Raw genomic sequence first — 17,553 nt, 5'->3', positions numbered from 1 at the left:
GAGGAAACCGTCCGGATCGACGAAAAATTGCATCTTTGCAAGCGACGGAGCGGCGTCGAAACCAAAAATGGCGGAACAGAGGAGGAAATAAAGGCGGCACCTTTGCGCATTCGACAGCATTAACGCCGTTGGCGACAGCCTCCCGGCTGCTGCTGGGCGTGGAGTTGGCGACGGGCGGCGGCGGCCTCCTCCGTCCACGGCACGACCTGGTTCTCCCCCTCCCCTTCCTCCTCCTCCTCCTAGTCCTCGACGAACGGACAGCGGTATCATATTAGGGATGAAAGTTAAAATAAGTATCAAATAGGGGGGGGGGGGAATTTCAGGACCAAGAAAGGAACGAGTCATTTTCCCGATGTCAAATAGGGAATTTTCTAAAAAAAGATTGCACCAGAGTTTTTGCACTTTATCGACATCTTCCATTCTCTCTGCAAACAAACTGTAGATAACATACAAAAACTGACCATTTGTCATATGAAGTCTATAAAAGATGCAATCCAGTACAAGAAATAGAACACCAAAAGCTAAATGCTCAAGAGAACATCAGGGAAAAAAAAGTTGGTGGCCATTTCGCAAGCCAGATACCCATGGGCTGGTTCACTTCCACGGGTGCGCGGTAATAAACCCGCGCCTGCTTTCAAGTCACTACCGATTGGCCACAACAAAATGGTAGTGATGGTGTGGCATCGGTCTAACAAAACTCCGTCAGCTCATACGGCCAAGGATCAGAAACACTAGGACAGTAGCAGACGCCTTCGTCAGCAAACGCTGGATTACCGACATTGTCGGATGGGCTACAGTGCAGGCCATCTCACAATACGTTTCTCTTTGGCACGCGATGGCAAGGGTTCAGCTAACACCAGGAATTGAAGATAGGGTATCCTGGAGGTGGGAGAGCACGGGCACATACTAGGCCAAATCAGCGTACAAAGTGTTCTTCATTGGATCCATGATATCCCCGGCAGCAAAGTCTGTGTGGCGCGCCTGGGCTCCGCTGAAGGTAAAGTTTTTCATGTGGCTGGCGCTTAGGAAAAGATTCTGGACGGCAGATCGGAGGCAAAGGTGTGGTCTGCAAGATCGGGTGGAATGTGTGCTTTGTGATCAGGAAACTGAAACAGCAGAACACCTGCTGGCTCGTTGCTACTACACTCAACAAGTCTGGCAATGCCTGAGCCCAGTACTGAACCTTCAGAACATTTCACCGTCACAAAACCATACTCTCTCTGAATGGTGGTTGCAGAAAAGGGATGTGATCAGTGCTGAAAGAAGAAAAGGCCTAGACTCCATCTTCATGTTAGTCTCTTGGCGGATTTGGAAGCAACGCAATGACCGCGTTTTCCAACGAGCTTCACAGAGGACGCCTGCACAGCTCTTCCACGACATCTCTGAAGAGGTAAACCTTTGGAGTGCAGAAGGTGTCAGGCACATCGGTGTTTTCAGTTGACCTTCGACGTCTATCTACGTCTATCTAGTTCCTGGACGTTCGTTGTAATTCAAGCTTAGGATCCCGTGTGCGTGCGTCCGGTTAGGCTCGCGTTGTAAAAATTATATTTTCAATCTTCTTAATACGGTTAGGCCCGCGTTGTAAAAACTCTATTTTCAATCTGCTTAATACAAAGATATGCAACTCTCCTGCGTATTCTAGAAGAAGAAAAAATAGGAGCGGATGTAGTATAGGAACGTGGGTGTACTATAGATGTACATCAAATATTTTTTGCGAAACACTAGCAGCCAGTATGTGTGTGATCCAGCTACATATTCAGAGTTACGCCAGAGCATGTGTATTTAAGCCGAGCATTCCTCCAAATACATGCTTAATGTGAGTCAGAAATTTCTTGGGTTTCTGTATTCCTCATATAACGATGAGTAGAAATTGACACATTTTCTTTTCCTTTTCCAGGAACTTTTTATCCTGGAGTAAGAGCATCTCAAGCAGTCTCTCAATTAATATTTTCTCATAACTAGTTAATAGGGATATCCCAATACCATTTTCACCGTTATTGGAAGAGTTGCTTGTACAGTCTCCTGATAATCTCATCCCAATACAACTACCATATTAGAAGAGTCACAACTACTCAATTATTTAGTGAGAGTTGGGGTGAATTATTGGGTTGTCCCAATAATTATTGGGAAAAGGAAAAGTTAAAGGGAGACTGCTGGAATACTATGTTCTTATCAACTCTCCCGATACGGTAGTTGAACTGGAGAAAGGGAGACTACTAGAGATGCTCTAACCAGCTATGATTTTGCCTTCCGCCTAAACAGTTTGATGTATAGGGTATCATCTTGATGGGGACTGTTGAATGCAATGTAAATAAGTTTTGAATCGATTCATTCTACTGGCACGTGTTAGATGTTGACAATAATAGACACAGCTATCCTTCTCCTCCTACAGGTTGTCAGGGCGGAGTCAGGATTTGAGCATAGGAGGCTGTTTGCCTGTTTAAGCCGACAACAATTAATCATACATAATGAAATATATATACAACGAGAGCGTAGATAATAACCAAAAATATTTATTCTACAATACAAAAGAAGGTCAAAAACCATAATATGGGAATAAAATTTAATTACACCTTGGTGTCTAACCTCCACCGGTCAATCTAATTCTAGGATAAAAAAGAATCACGGTAATAATAAAGACAAAGAACATAAAATGAGAAGATAAAAAGGAAGAATAATCCTAAATAAAATAAATATCGTTGAGATAAATGCGGAGGGAGAATAAACAAGCATAGCACTGACTATATTTATTAACTAGTAAATTATTAAAGATTATCTAGCTAATGGAGGAGATACTGTGGGGGCACCAGATGTTGGGGTGCCAAGCCCCCCCTCAGCCCCTCCCTCCCTCCGCCACTACAGGTTATGGCTTTAGTATTTAGAACACACAATTCACTCCTTAAGATGTCACAACTCACGACCCCTTCAGCAGCGAAAGCATATAGTTTTCTTGTCGCGACACAGATTCAACAGGAAGGTCAGGTGGATCACATCTGGCGCCGTCATCGGCATGCAAGGCATAGACACCATCTGCAGGGTTTGAAAACACCGGCCAGTTTCTGCATTCTGACTAGGTATGAGAAAAGGACCGTCCAAGCTAATCCCCATCCTAGTCCGAACTCTGAACTGACTCTCACTACTGCACATTGGGTGGTCGACTGTTCGCTGCAGCTTGCACGACTGGGGAGGCACGATGTGTACTGAACCAAAATTTCTTCTTAATAATTTTTTTCTCCTATGTATTTTTTTTAGAAAAAGATAGATCAAAAAGCGGAACATAAAAAGGCACTTGTTCAAGAAGGTCACGAAGGTAGACCCACGCATGCTGGCGAGCCATGCATGCATGATTCCCATCACAGTGTTTGATGCCGGCAACCTCAGTTCATGAATGAAGATCCTGTTTGTGAGCGCGGGGACAACCATGGTGAAAGGCTTATAACCTAATCTCTATACGAAAGAGATGGAATTTGAGCTTTCACATGAAAAGTTTTGTCTCTTTTTATCTTGAAAAATTTTAGAATTTAAATTAAAAAAGTGGTGAGAGTTGGCGAGGGGAATTCGGAGTGCGCAAACCCAGGACCCCCGCGGGTTAGGACCCCCGTACCTTTTATTTTATACACTTATTTTTATACACCACGGGTTACCTCTCTCCCTAAACGGGACAGCCCGACGACTCGAGTACAGTGGGCTTTGGTGTGCCGCAGGCGCAGCACAACATACAAGCCGGAGTGGCGCCATGTCATCGCAGAGCTCTGGGCTTACCCCTCCGGACCCTTAAACCAGCAGCGCTAGTCTGCTGGCCAGAAGGCGTGGGGCTCAGGGCAGCGCGGCGCATCCCAGAGGATGCGGCGGTGCACTCTGGCCTTGGGCTCGAACGCACCCGAATCCGGCCCGGCCCCACTAAGACTGAGACTCTCTGACGACTCCCGCGGCCGAGGCCGAGGCTCCGACTCCCGCGGCCGAGGCCGAGGCTCCGACCCCGCCAGGAAGAGACTCTTTCTCTGGTGTGGCTCCCGCGGCCAAGCTTCTCCCTCGCCAACAATGCCCTCCCATTACGCTGGAGTGACAGGCCTGCACCCAGACCCGGCGATACGGTCGCGAATGGGGTGAGCTTTATCCACCGCCGATTACGCACGAAATGGTGAGGTGGGATTAATAATTAAGCGTCTGCTGCTTTGCTTTGCGAGCTCCGAGCGAGTGATCAGCGTGGCCGGCGAACGCGCGCCCGCGGGGCCGGGCTGGCGGCCTGACGGGCTTCAGTTCAGCCGAGCGGCCCGCGAAGAATGCAGCGTTTCCGCTCAGCGCGCCGCCGCCGCCGCCGCCGTGTCCGTCGATCGGAGCGACTGACCGGGCGACGAACGCGTGCGGATTTATCAACCATAAATTGTACGCTCTGAGATAGCTTTAATTTATCAACCATAAATTGTTCGCACTGAGTTGTTCCTTGCCAGTAAGATGAATTAAAAAATGGTTAAAGAGAAATTACAAATGCGGAAACGATGTAGCATCATGGATTCTGGAAAGTACCAAACTACCGGTTGCGGAGGAAATCAAGAACTGGGATGCGAGGATTCTACTCGTCGACTTTGAGTTTTACCGACTTACCGTGGGGATCGGATCTGCTTGCTGCCCCTGCTGGCCTGCTGCAGCGTCTTTACGCACGGTCGCAGGCTCGCACCTGCCTTCTGGTCGCCGGCGCGCGCGCCTGCGGCCGGCTGCCCTAGGGTTTCGGAATCAAGAACTGGGTGCCTGGGAGGGACTCCGGGAGAGGTCAAGAAAACCGGAGAGTCGGATCGAGGCCGAGATCGAGATTCGAGATATGATGAGGTGTGGCGGTCGAGCGAGAGTCGGATATGACGTGTTTGTGGGCAGGCCTTGCTGCGATCCTGCATGGCCGGCCCATGGATGATGTGCTCGTGACACGAATTGGGCCCACCTACACTCTAGTAGTTTACCATGGATATCGGAGATTTGGAGTACACTTCTCAGGGAACAGATGGATATCGGAGATTCGGAGCCTTCAGAAAATGACAAAATTGCGTGAGAGAGAACTAGCACGGAAACGACGAACTTTGGGATTTCTATCGTATGGAAACCACGATTTCTGAAAATAAACAAAATTAGTGATTTCTCATATAACAGTTCTAACATACTTTAAAAGATGATGTAATTTAGGATTGTCCACAGAAATAATCTTATGTCTTGGCACTTTAAAAGTTCATAATTAAGATTACAGTATTAAAAAAATAAAAAGAGGTTGTGAGAGAGTTGGTGAGGAGAGTTCGAGGAACGTGAACCCAAACTCCCGGTGGGATGAGAGACCCCCCAGTGACTTTATTTTTAGTACAAAGCAAGGGGTGCCCGACCACCACAGCCGATACTTGCCTTCTCACTCCCAACGGGAAAGTCCAAGCACACGTTACTTAGTATTGGGTTCTTGCAGCGACCATCGCCACCGCCACCAAACCGAACCGGGGGGGGGGGGGGTGCGACGCCCCAAAGTGTCCCCCCAGGAACCTGCCCTGTTCACAAGTGGGGCTCAGAGAGCCGTGCATCCGGCCGGACACGCCCAGGATGCAGCAACACTCTGATCTGGGCTCGAACGCACCCGAATTCGGCCCGGCCCGGCCTCCCCTAAAGATTGAGACTCGCAATAGCGGCTCCTGCAACCGGAGCGAGCTCCGGCTCACACTAGACTGAGAACTCTCTCTTGGTGGCTCCTGGCGACCGAGCTTTTCCCTCGCCAACTTTGCCCTCCAATGACGCTGGAGTGACAGGCCTGCACCCAGACCTAGCAATACGGTCGCGAATGGGGCGTGATTTATCCACCGCGGATTGCGCACGAAATGGCGAGGTGGGACTAATTAAATGCATGTTGCTGTGCTTTGCTAGCTTCGAGCGAGTGATCAATCCAGTTGATGAAGGCGCGCGGGGTCGGGCCGGCGTTTTGACAAGCTGCGGTCGAGCGGCCCGTGAAGAATTCGATGTCCTCCCCCTGTTCAGCCGCTGCCGCGCCGGCGCGGCCCCATGCCTGTCGGTCGGAGAGAGCGATCGAAAAGGGGCGTCGTGGGTGTGTGACTCGATTGAACAGAAACTAAATATTCGAATCAATTTATGATCCCACTAAATATTCGAATCATAAATTAATACTTCAATATGCAGATGACACTCTAGTTATTATGGAAGCTTGTACAGATCAACTGCAAACCCTCAAAAACATCTTACAAGATTTTGCAATATCTACGGGCCTCAAAGTAAACTATTCCAAGTCCATGATGGTGCTCATTAATATTACGGATGACAGACTTCATACTTTATCTCAATTTTTTGGCTGCTCTAGTGGAAGTTTGCCTTTCACTTTCTTGGGATTACCCTTGGGTATCACAAAGCCAAAGGTTGAGGAGTTCCTTCCTATGGTTTGAGAGAAGATTAGTTTGCACATCTTCTTTTTTATCTCAGGCAGGCAGATTGCAGCTTACTAACTCAGTTTTCACAGCCCTGCCAATGTTTCGCTTGTGCACTTTTCTCCTCCCTAGAGCCATATATAAACAGATTGATAAGTACAGAAAATATTGTTTATGGAGAGGTTTAGATATTAATAATAGGCTCCCCTAAGGCAGCTCGGGAGATGGTATGTGTTCCTAAGAAATAAGAGGGTTTAGGTGTGCTAAATATCAGGAGTTAGAATGAAGCCTTACTCCTTAAGTTCTGGCATAAATTTTTCAATAGATTTGATGTTCCTTGGGTACATTTGTTATGGGAAAAAGCTTTATCCCCATGGTCGTATTCCAAATCATGTCAAGAAAGGATCATTCTGGTGGAAGGATTTGTTAAACTATTAGACAAGTTTAAAGGCCTAGCAATGGTCAATATAAATCATGGCAGAACTTGTTCTTTTTGGGATGATATTTGGGATGATCACATCCCAGCACAATCTTATCCACACTTATTTTCATATACCAAAAAACACTTCATAACCCTGCAAGATGCTAAACAAGTTGAGGACATTGAGCAGCTTCTGCATTTGCCAGAATCAGCACAGGCTTTTGATCAGTTACTTCAGTTGGCTACCCACATGGAACATTTGGTTCTAACTTCAGAAAAGGATATATGGACTTATATCTGGGGAACACCTTATTTCTCTTTAGCAAAAGCTTATAGACAACTCATAGGTTATACCCAAACCCATCCAGTTTTTAAGTGGCTTTGGAAATCAAGATGTCAAAATAAACATAGTCTTCTTTTGGCTGGTACTCAAAGACAGGCTTAGTACAAGGAATATCTTGCAAAGGAAGTCTATGATTCTCCCTTCTTACGATTGTGTTCTGTGCTCTCAAAGCACTGAAGAGACCCTCTTTCACCTGTTGCTTGGGTGTTCTTTTGCACAACACTGTTGGATCCATGTTTGGGACCTTCTTGCATACCCATACGATATCCTGGAAAGCTTCAAACTTCAGTTACAGATACCTTTCTTTATGGAGATCATAATCATTATGAATTGGTGTATTTGGTTAGCTAGAAACAAATGGATTTTTAAGGGCATTCCTCCTTCCATAACAACCAGTCTGCAAAACTTCAGATTCATTTTTACTCAAGTTATACTTCGAGTAAAAGAAACTTGGAAAGCCGCATGGATAGAGCAGCTTGTGTAATCTTTTTAATCTTTTTTTGTTTCTTTCTTTGTTTCTTAAGCCTCGTGCTTTTCTTATACTTTGTTTTCTGTAATTTGTCGTAATATATATAATTAGTAGGGATTCTTTCCCCTCCTTTCCTTAGAAAAAAATTTCCTCGCTAATAAAAGAAGCTAAAAAAATATTCGAAGAGAAATTATAAATACGGAAACGTACGTAGGATCATGGGTTTTGGAACGTACCAATTTCGGTGGAAATCAGGAATCGGGATGCAAGGATTTCTGCTTGTCGATCAGCGTACGTTTGATTGGATCTTCGGATCTGCCTGTTTCCCCTGCTGTCCACCTGCTGCTGCGTCTGTACGCCGGCCTTAGGACGCAGGCTCTCGCGGCGTCGTGCCTGCCTTCTGGTCGCCGGCGCCACCGCGCCAGCCAGCGGCCGGCTTTCCTAGGGCTTGCGTATCTCATGGGATGGAGCCTGGAAGAGGAATACCGGAAGAGGTCGAGAAAAGAAAGGAGAGGCGAGAGATCGAGTTGAAGAGGAGGAGGTGGGCTGTCGAGAGCCGGATATATGGTAAGGCCCGGGATGTGCTCGTGATCGAATCGGGCTCGGGCCCAACTACATACACGTTTTACCATGGACATTGGAGTTGAATAAGTAATATACATCTGTGTATTCAAATTCATCCACACAAATTGCACGGTTTATTCAGTTGTGTTTTCCTTTCACACATATGTTTTTTGCGAGTATTTCCATCGGTAATGCTAAGACTCTGATGTCCGGAATTTAAAAAAATTGGACAGCTCGAAATATGTTTCAATAGTTAATCATCGATGTTGTAATTATTGTTTCCGCATGTTTCACGTTGAATGTTATATGAAACATAGTGTTTTCTTGCGGTGTGAATTTTCTATCCCAGAGTCAAACAACGTAATGATTTTTTCATATATTTTTTCAATGTTGCAACTATAAGTTTTCGATGTTGCAGTTATTTTATTTTGATGTTGCAATGGAGCGTCCGACAAGAAAATTCCCATCGAACGTCCGTACACTAGCATGCTAGTGCCGTATTTCCTTTCGTATATTGCCCTGCCTGTTTGAACAGTATCCAAATGGCAATGCAAATGCAAGTTGAACACAACAAAAATCTATTGTGATTACTAACCCTTTTCGTTTTCCTCTATAAGTAAAACCTAGGCTAATACATAGGTATGTAGTAATATACACAACCACATATTGGCATGAAAGAACATTCGTATCAAATAACAAAAATCAACCTGCTCGTTTGCTTTGAGGCTAAGTCCTAATGAAGAAGATGGTGAGCTCCGGCCCGGCGGCGCCACCCTCGGGGTTGTGCATGTAGTACGTCTCGGCGTCCTTGGACCCCACCACGCGGTCGAAGTGCGCGCGCATGTACGTGAGCTCGCCGTCGGACGGGTGGGACATGTCGGCCGGCAGCACGCCGGCGCCCATGGACGTGGCGTGGAGCATCTGCATCACGCGCTCGTCCCGCTCTGCCATCTCCCGCCGCGACGCGTACCCGACGCTCTCGCCGTTCACCTCCGCCGCCCAGACCGGCTCGTCCAGCAGCCGCCGCGGCGGCGCCGCCTCGGCCGCGTGGTGCTGGTGGTGGTGCTGCTGCTTGTCGCACTCGAGGGTGACGCGCACCATCCCCGCCGCGCTCACGTCCTGGATGAACTTGGCCGTGGGCACGGCGATGTCCAGCAGCAGGCACGGCGGGCTGCCGGGGCTCTCGTGGAACGCGACGGTGATGCGCGCCCTGCGGTAGCCGTACAGCGTCCCTGTGGCATGCGTGGCGCCGTGGAAGTGGCTCCTGACGGCGCCGCCGGGGCCGTAGAGGCCCGGGAGGTGGTGCAGCGACGGCATGCCGCGGCAGGACGGGGCCTGGATGGTCGGGAGCGACCGGAACGCGGCGCGCACCGACCGGATGAGGCGGCCCGGGCGCGACCGGTGCTTGCCGTGCTTCTGCCTCTGCGGCACCGGCGCCGGCGGAGGAGGCGGGGGCGGCGTCGACGCGTGCAGGAACGGGATGTCCGGGAGCGGGGTGGCCGGCGAGGACTGCGGGTCGGGGATGGAGGAGGCGCCGAAGAAGGCGATCTCGACGCTCTCCGTGGTGGCCGTGGGTCGCCGGGCAGGCTGTGTCATGGGGCGGTCGGCGCTGCCGGGGCAGCGCGGCGGTCCGGCGCGTCAGGGGAGGGGAATGCCGCGGCGCCGGCGGTGGCATGCGTGAGGAAAATGGGCGTGCGGTTGGGGAGGGCGCGCCTTGGTTAGGAAACCACACCAGAGTTGGGCGCCAATTGATGGTTCTGCATAAAACAAGGAGAGCTGGCACAGCCTGCCTGTTGTAGCTCTACTAGGTAACAAGTTTTGGTTTTGCTTTCAGTTTCAGGGGTAAACAGAAAAAATAGTTCTATTTTGCTAGACCCACCTAAGTTGATAAAAATGTCTTGAATGCCAAGGCTAAGTTTAGAGCAACTCCAAGAGACTGCTAATCTTACCCCCAATACCTTTTTTAGGAAAAAAGAGAGAAAAAATGAACTCCAACAATCCACCTAAACCTTCCCCAATTTTTTAGCAACGCTAAAAAACAGCCTGCCACCGTGTATATTTTAGCGTTGGCGTTCCTCCCCCAATCCTGATTCCCGCACGCCCACGCGTCCCTTCCGATGGGCCCAATACGATGACGTGGCCTGTGTTTGAAATATTGGGGGCTATTTATTAGCGATCTGCTGTGGACTGATATATTTTTAGAGGAAATATTTTTTGGAAGAACCCCCAATACATAGTTTTGGGGAAGAATTTTTTAGTATTCTCTTGGAGTTGCTCTTAGGAGACGAATACGATTGGGGATTGATGTGGACTATCTAATTTTAGTTCCACTAATCGATGAATTTGCTCGCATAGTTGTGTAGCTAGACTGAAGTTATTGTAGTGGCTAGCAATTTATCAGTACTTTGGCCAATAAAATGAGGCTCCATGTTTGCTCTTAAGGCCTAAAAATTACCACGTGAATCAGCGATCAATAAAGCAAATTGTCGCTATACATGTTGATAAATTACCTACCAATGCTACAAAGCGAAGGGAAAAAATACAATATAATTAAAATATATAAGTTCGTTGCACCCTATATGAGTTTAAAAGATCAAATGACTTCTAAATATGGTATAAAAGGAAAAGATAAACATAGCTCACTACTACAACTGTAGACAAATACAAATATAAAAACTTAAGAAGCTAGACCTGGCACAAGAGAATGATCGATATGTATAGCAATCCATGGCATAATATTTAGTTCTTCTATAGTTTTGCATCCAAACATCACCAGAGTATCTAAGGTAATTCCAACTAGTGGTATCTGTCATTATAACAAAATTAACTCATAGATTGCTAGCCACTATCAGTGCATCGAAGTGTCATTAAGTTTTGTTTTGTTATAATGACAAATACTATTCATTTATAAGCATATCTTTGAATTATTTGAATTATTTTGTTTCTAAATGATAGATGCAATATTTAGAAGCAAGTATTGCAGCAACTTTTGGTAAATTTTCATAATTGTAAAATATGGTTAACTTAAAAACAGTTAGATCCATTTAATGCTGTTATCATTGATTATTACGATTAAAAAATCAAAGATACTATATTTTGTATTTTGTGAGAACTTTTAGGATGTTTTTTTACCATTCAATTTAATTAAGATAGTTATATGTCATGAAATACAACAGATACAACTAGAATATAGATTATTAGACAATTTTCTTGGTTTAGAGTTCATTTTATTAATTTCTTTTTTTGTTTAAGAACCACCGAACTTTTATTTTTTTTCACTGTCTTTATTATTTACTAGCAAGTATGCATGTGCGATGCTACAGATGAAGACCATATACATATACTCTTTATTTCTTTAGCTATTGTAAACAGTATACGTCACTTGTATATGTAATTGATCTTATTTTCACCTTTGACTATACATTTATCCTCATTTTTTGAATTTTATGGGATCTAGGAGAAACAATAAACCGACGTTTCAATCAATTTTCTCGATTTTCAGCTTTTTTTGTTGAGTGTGTTCAATTTTTCTATGATGTGTTTTTTTGTTTTTTTATTTAGTCGAAGAGCTGGTGTGCATGGCAAACAGGTGAGAAGCATGGTTTGTTGTAGGTAGGACCCATGGCAAGCACATCAATGCGGAGTGAGATGTCTAGCAATGAAGATTCCATTGCTTTCTCTAGTTGTAGTGAAGAGGGAGTAGTGGTGCCGGCAAGGTGGCGGGTCTCGTTGGCCATGCCGGTGTCCACAACATCTAAAGATGTGATGCAGCCACCTCTTTTTGGAGGCTTCTTGCCATTATGTGGCATCCTCGTCTCGGGACCACCACTTGTTGCTGAAAACCTGCCGCCCAAATCTCTTCTTGTCTCATCCAATCTGTTCCTCCATCTCCTTGCTTTGGGGCTTGATTCAATCCTGTTTCAAAGGAGGGTTGCGCCGTATTTGAGGAGGAAACGAATCGGGGGTCAACATGGAGGACTCCTGCTCGGAGTAGAAAAGCATGAGGGGAAGCGCGTGGGCAGGAAAAAGGCTAGATGAGTCGCTGGACCAAGAGCCCACCTTTCCATGCCAGAAATTGAAGTTGGACCCACATGTCAATGATAAAAAGTTGGATCAAACTAAAAGTTAGGGAAAAAACCTTACTCACTTTATAAATAGGTATTAGAAGGACTTATATGTCTATTTGTTCAATGGTTCATGAAATTAAGTCCAATTTTTCTATACAATGTTCTTTACTATTAGCAATACGAACATTGTTTAGTCTTATCATTTTTTCTTGTTAAAATGGATTGTTGATTAGCTTGCACAATCAATAAATTACACTTGATAAGATTTATATATGCATTTAAACTTAAATTGTAGTGCTCATAGTACCTCTTTGCTCAAATCTCCTTTTGCATTTTTAAATATGGAGTCTAGGTCATAGATTCTATTTTTATTTATGAAAATGGCATAAATAGGCGTTTTAGCCACCCGACTTGTTGAATTTCCTTTATGAACGAGATTACTAGTGTAGTAGTGTATTCATTTCTATAAAAATAGAGTGCTCCCAATTATATGATAATCCAGATATGTTATAATTATTATTTGCAATAAGATGCATCATTATTAGTGTAACTAATATGTGATTCGTTAATAAAATGTTTTTTCATGATTGCTACTATATATGGGAATATATGTTTATCCCTCATGCATGCATCCTTCATAATGGCACATCTGGGCAATGTAGATTTAAATTTATAGGGTTATTTTATAATGGTAGCGATGCATAATTTATATGTAGTTTTATAAGGTTACTTATAAGCAAATTGATTATAACGGCTATTATTGGTTTTTAGAGGAAAGTGACTATTATTGTTAGTGATGATTAAGGTTACCAAAACGATGGTCAAATTTTTATGTTTTCGGATTTATTCTTTTCTACTAGCACCCCTAGGCTTGGAGGCTCGGAGATACGGACTCTTTCGAGTTGCTTTCGAGATACGGACAAGAATTGTTATGCACGCACGCACCTTGCGCGCAACACGCAATTATCAGACCGGCAAGTTTGTTTACAATGCACGTGTTATGTTCCGCAGGATTTTATAGATGCGTCCACACACACCATGTGCACTGCGAGAGTAGACCAACTGTTAAAAAACAGCTACATACGCGCGATGTGCAGCGCACCATTTCCCCACCAATCGTACTATGCGTACACACCATAAATAGAGGGACGCCTCGGATGATCTGGCAACTAGAAAGCAATGGATCACGGAGGAGAAGTGGAGGATTGTAGGGCGTCGCTGCTGCACGGCCAGGCAGGGAAGAAGGAAAAACGGCAGGCGGCGTCGGCGTCGTCGGCGCCGGCGCCTGGCGGCAGCCTCGGGAGAAGGGTGTACGAGGAGTCGAAGCAGCTATGGGTGATCGTCGGGCCGGCCATCTTCACCCGCATCACCAACTACAGCATGAACGTGATCATGCAGGCCTTCGCCGGCCACCTCGGCGACCTCGAGCTCGCGTCCGTCTCCTTCGCCTGCACCGTCCTGGTCGGCTTCAACTACGGCATCATGGTACGGTTACGCTCCTTCAGTTTTGGCACCGCACCGGCGGCGCGCCGCTCGTCGTCGCTGTTGACGCGCGACATGGCATATGCACATCCAGCTCGGCATGGCGAGCGCGCTGGAGACGCTGTGCGGGCAGGCGTTCGGCGCGAGGAAGTACCACATGATGGGGGTGTACATGCAGCGGTCATGGATCGTGCTGTCCGTGTGCGCCGTGCTGCTGCTGCCCATGTACCTGTTCGCGGGGGACCTGCTGCGGCTCACGGGGCAGCCGCCGGAGGTGTCGGCCATGGCGGGGCAGGTCTCCCTCTGGTTCATACCGCTGCACTTCTCCATGGCCTTCCTCTTCCCGCTGCAGAAGTTCCTGCAGTGCCAGCTGAAAAACTCCGTCGTCGCCATCACCTCCGCCGCCGCGCTCTGCTTCCACGTCTCCGTCACCTGGCTCTTCTTCTCTTGGTTTCGGTTCGGGCTCGCCGGCATCGCGCTCGCGCTCAGCATGTCGTGGTGGGCGACGGCGCTGATGCTCTTCGCGTACGTTTCGTGCGGAGGCTGCCCGGAGACGTGGCACGGCTTCTCCGTCGAGGCGTTCTCCGGCTTATGGGAGTTTCTCAAGCTATCCTCTGCCTCCGGTGTGATGTTGTGGTAGGTGTGCATCCGTTTATTTTGGACACCTTATGTTTTATTACTGCAATTGCAATGTGCTACCTTTTGATAGTAAAATTGACCTTGCATGGTCGTACTTGTGAGATTATTAATATAGAGTTCTAGAGTTTTATACCCATCTTATTGAGATATTGCTTATGCATCAATTCGCAGGTAGTCTACTAGAAATTGAATGATGTGGATGAGAATTTGGGGTTAGGGAATTTTGGGTTGTGAATTACCTGTGGCTTGGGGAACACTAGGGGGCTCGTCGGCTAGCGCGGTGGAGTGAGGAGAGATGGTGGGGGAGAGGAGATAGTGAGGCCACTGTCGGAGACGGGCAATGGGGAATCCCCGGCTATGGATGAGGTAGGGGCATATAGCCCTAGTGGGTTAGGGTCGGTGGAGGCGGGAGTAGCGGGGGAGCTCAGGTATCAAGTGTGGTGTCGAAGAGTTAGATGTGGAGACAACGGATGGTGGAAAAAGAAAATAAAGGAATAAGGAGGGAGGGGCAACGGATTTGAGTCATTGGTTCAAAATCCAACAGCTGGGAACGGGGATCGATGGATATATAACACAAAAATCACACCTCACTGAAACATACTCATTGTTATATATTATTTTTTAAAAGATGTTGTATAAAGCTTCATTTTTCTTGCATCAAGTTTTAATATTTTTACATTATTTCTGCATACGAAGAATAGATTTATCTCGTACAAGCAAGCGTGCGATGAAATCGATTGTTCAAATGACGCGCCAAACTTCTTTATGCGTGCGTGCAGCTTGGAGCATTGGTACTACAGAATACTTATAGTGCTGACCGGAAACCTCAAGGACGCGGCTATTGCAGTGGATGCACTCACCATCTGGTAAGCATGTGACTATATGTCCACTAAAAAATATATAAGGTTTCATTTGGACTGGTCTCTAGATTATGTTTTTCTCTAGATTACTTTATATTATTATTATTGTTACATACGTAGGTAATTTCAGTTTATATTTAGGAGGTTTGTCTGGGCTATTTTTCATAATAGAATAAGTGGATAATTTCAAAGGATTAAATAGGAGGTAATTTCAATAGAAGGTTTGTAGATTCAAGGGCTATAATAATAAAATGAGTACAGAATGGTTGGGAGATGTTTTAATTTATTTTTATTTTGGGAAATTTCTAATATTTCTCTTTTGTTTTCCTAGCTCATTTCATAAGGATTAACATGGAGGTCATAAAGAAGAGTCTCTAATAATAAGTGTATTAAGATCTTACTGATTTGGCTTTCTAATATTACACTCAGATATAAATTAAAAACTACTCCTGATATATTGTTTTTTAGAGGAAACAAGGATCACATTTGGCTACATTATTTTGATACCCAATGTACTAATTTTATATTCTATATATGCAGCCTGTTGATTAACGGATGCGAGCTGATGATTCCATTGGCTTTCTTCACGGGAACTGGGTAATCGGAACCTTGTACATTTTCAGTTATACATAGATTATGATCTGCTACTCGCAAAAAAAAAAGATTATGATCTGCTATTGCCTGCAGCGATTCAGCTTGTATGGTCAACTACAATATACAAATAGAAAAAGATTAGAAAAAACTGGGCTCCTGCTTGCTGATAGTCTTTGAGATGCACTCATGTAGAGTAAAAAAACTTTCCAGCTTTGCAGTCATGCACAGTAGTTGTGTCTCTGAGATCTACTGACTAATCTTGGTGTTGTGTCTTACAGAGTGCGTGTGGCCAACGAGCTCGGCGCCGGCAGCGGTGAAGGCGCGAGGTTTGCAGCGATCGTGTCGTCGACGACCTCCCTGTCGATCGGGATCTTCTTCTGCGCGCTGGTCATGCGCCTCCACGGCGAGATCGCGCTCCTCTTCACCACCAGCGCCGCCGTGCTGGGTGCCGTCGACAAGCTCTACGTCCTCCTGGCTTTCACCATCCTCCTCAACAGCGTGCAGCCCGTGCTGTCTGGTGAGTCCTGTGAATGACCTTTGGGCAGCCCTGTCATGTGTCGTCATGTGCTGGAACTGATTAGAACCATGGCATTATATATTGAGAAACTCAGGAGTGGCCGTTGGGTCCGGGTGGCAATCCAAGGTGGCCTACGTCAACATCGGCTGCTACTACTTCGTGGGCCTACCCATGGGCATCCTTCTCAAATGGCACTTCAACCTTGGCGTGGTGGTACGGGGGCTGAATTGAACAATAATTCATATCTCTGCTCTCTGAAGTCTGAAACTCTGAACTGTGCAGAGAACTACTGCTGCAAAAAACCTTGATGGGTGCCATGCCAGCTCCATAGCCGGCCTCAACCCATGCATAGCATAACTTCTCTGTGTGAAACCTCTCTGCAGGGAATCTGGGGAGGCATGATCGGCGGAACCGCGATCCAGACACTCATCCTGGCCATCATAACCGCTCGCTGCGACTGGGAAAAGGAGGTGAGCAATGCGGACAGACAGCATTTTCAGTCATCATGCGAGCATTATTTTTTGCATTTCAGGCAAATGAGTGCATGTAACAAGTAAATAATCAGATGTTTTCTTCTGCTTGTTGTCCGAATGTTCGTGCTCATTGGGGTTTGTGGTTTCATTGGCAGGCCATGATCGCGAGCACGCGCATGTCAAGGTTATCGCAAGTGCAGTGATTTAGAATCTGGCATATGTTTTTACAAGTCCCTCTTTTTCTTCCTTCTCAGTGTTGGTTATTACAGCAAGTTTCAACTTAATTCTGCTAGATTGCACATATGGAAAGAATCTTGTTGTTATGGTATCACAGTATTAACTTCCATTTATATTTTTATGATTGCTTGAGATTCAAGCCATCGTAAAAGCTTTGTATAAACATCACACGAGGCTCAATACAAATTGTCCACAATTATTTGCAGTATATTTATTCTCTCACGTGGTAAAGAGCTACTACTGATCGATTCGCTGCTTCCATGGTTCCGCATCGTGCCAGTTACAGGATCGGAGATCGATCTCCACCGGCACGGCTGATGTGCACCTATATATAGATTAATGCTGTGCCACTAATCCATTGACTGGTACTACTACAGAAACGGTTTGAATAGGATGTCACAGCTCACAAGTACGGTGATGGAGTTTTCATTTTTTTTTCTTCATCGATGTCTGCCACTTTGTATATTGGAAAAATGTACAAGT

At 46.0% G+C, this 17,553-nt stretch overlaps 2 protein-coding genes across 2 annotated transcripts; one reads left to right on the top strand and one right to left on the bottom strand.

The window, feature by feature from the left end:
* Positions 1 to 8,927: 8,927 nt before the first annotated feature.
* On the bottom strand, positions 8,928 to 9,797 carry LOC101766813 (protein MIZU-KUSSEI 1). Its single transcript, XM_004971502.1, has 2 exons — positions 9,300 to 9,797; positions 8,928 to 9,239 (listed from the first exon to the last, which is right to left on the bottom strand). The coding sequence occupies exons 1-2, from the start codon at positions 9,795 to 9,797 to the stop codon at positions 8,928 to 8,930; spliced, it is 810 nt and encodes a 269-aa protein (XP_004971559.1).
* Positions 9,798 to 13,408: 3,611 nt separating this feature from the next.
* Positions 13,409 to 17,278, top strand: LOC101761497 (protein DETOXIFICATION 27). Its single transcript, XM_004967676.3, has 8 exons — positions 13,409 to 13,753; positions 13,845 to 14,386; positions 15,169 to 15,255; positions 15,790 to 15,846; positions 16,122 to 16,360; positions 16,455 to 16,573; positions 16,744 to 16,830; positions 16,989 to 17,278. The coding sequence occupies exons 1-8, from the start codon at positions 13,448 to 13,450 to the stop codon at positions 17,034 to 17,036; spliced, it is 1,485 nt and encodes a 494-aa protein (XP_004967733.2). The 5' UTR covers positions 13,409 to 13,447; the 3' UTR covers positions 17,037 to 17,278.
* The last annotated feature ends 275 nt before the right edge of the window (positions 17,279 to 17,553 follow it).

Source organism: Setaria italica, chromosome V (assembly GCF_000263155.2).
Source record: "Setaria italica strain Yugu1 chromosome V, Setaria_italica_v2.0, whole genome shotgun sequence".
Classification (NCBI taxonomy): domain Eukaryota; kingdom Viridiplantae; phylum Streptophyta; class Magnoliopsida; order Poales; family Poaceae; genus Setaria; species Setaria italica.
The sequence above is the reverse complement of the archived record's forward strand: the minus strand, read 5'-3'. Positions and strand labels throughout refer to the sequence as shown.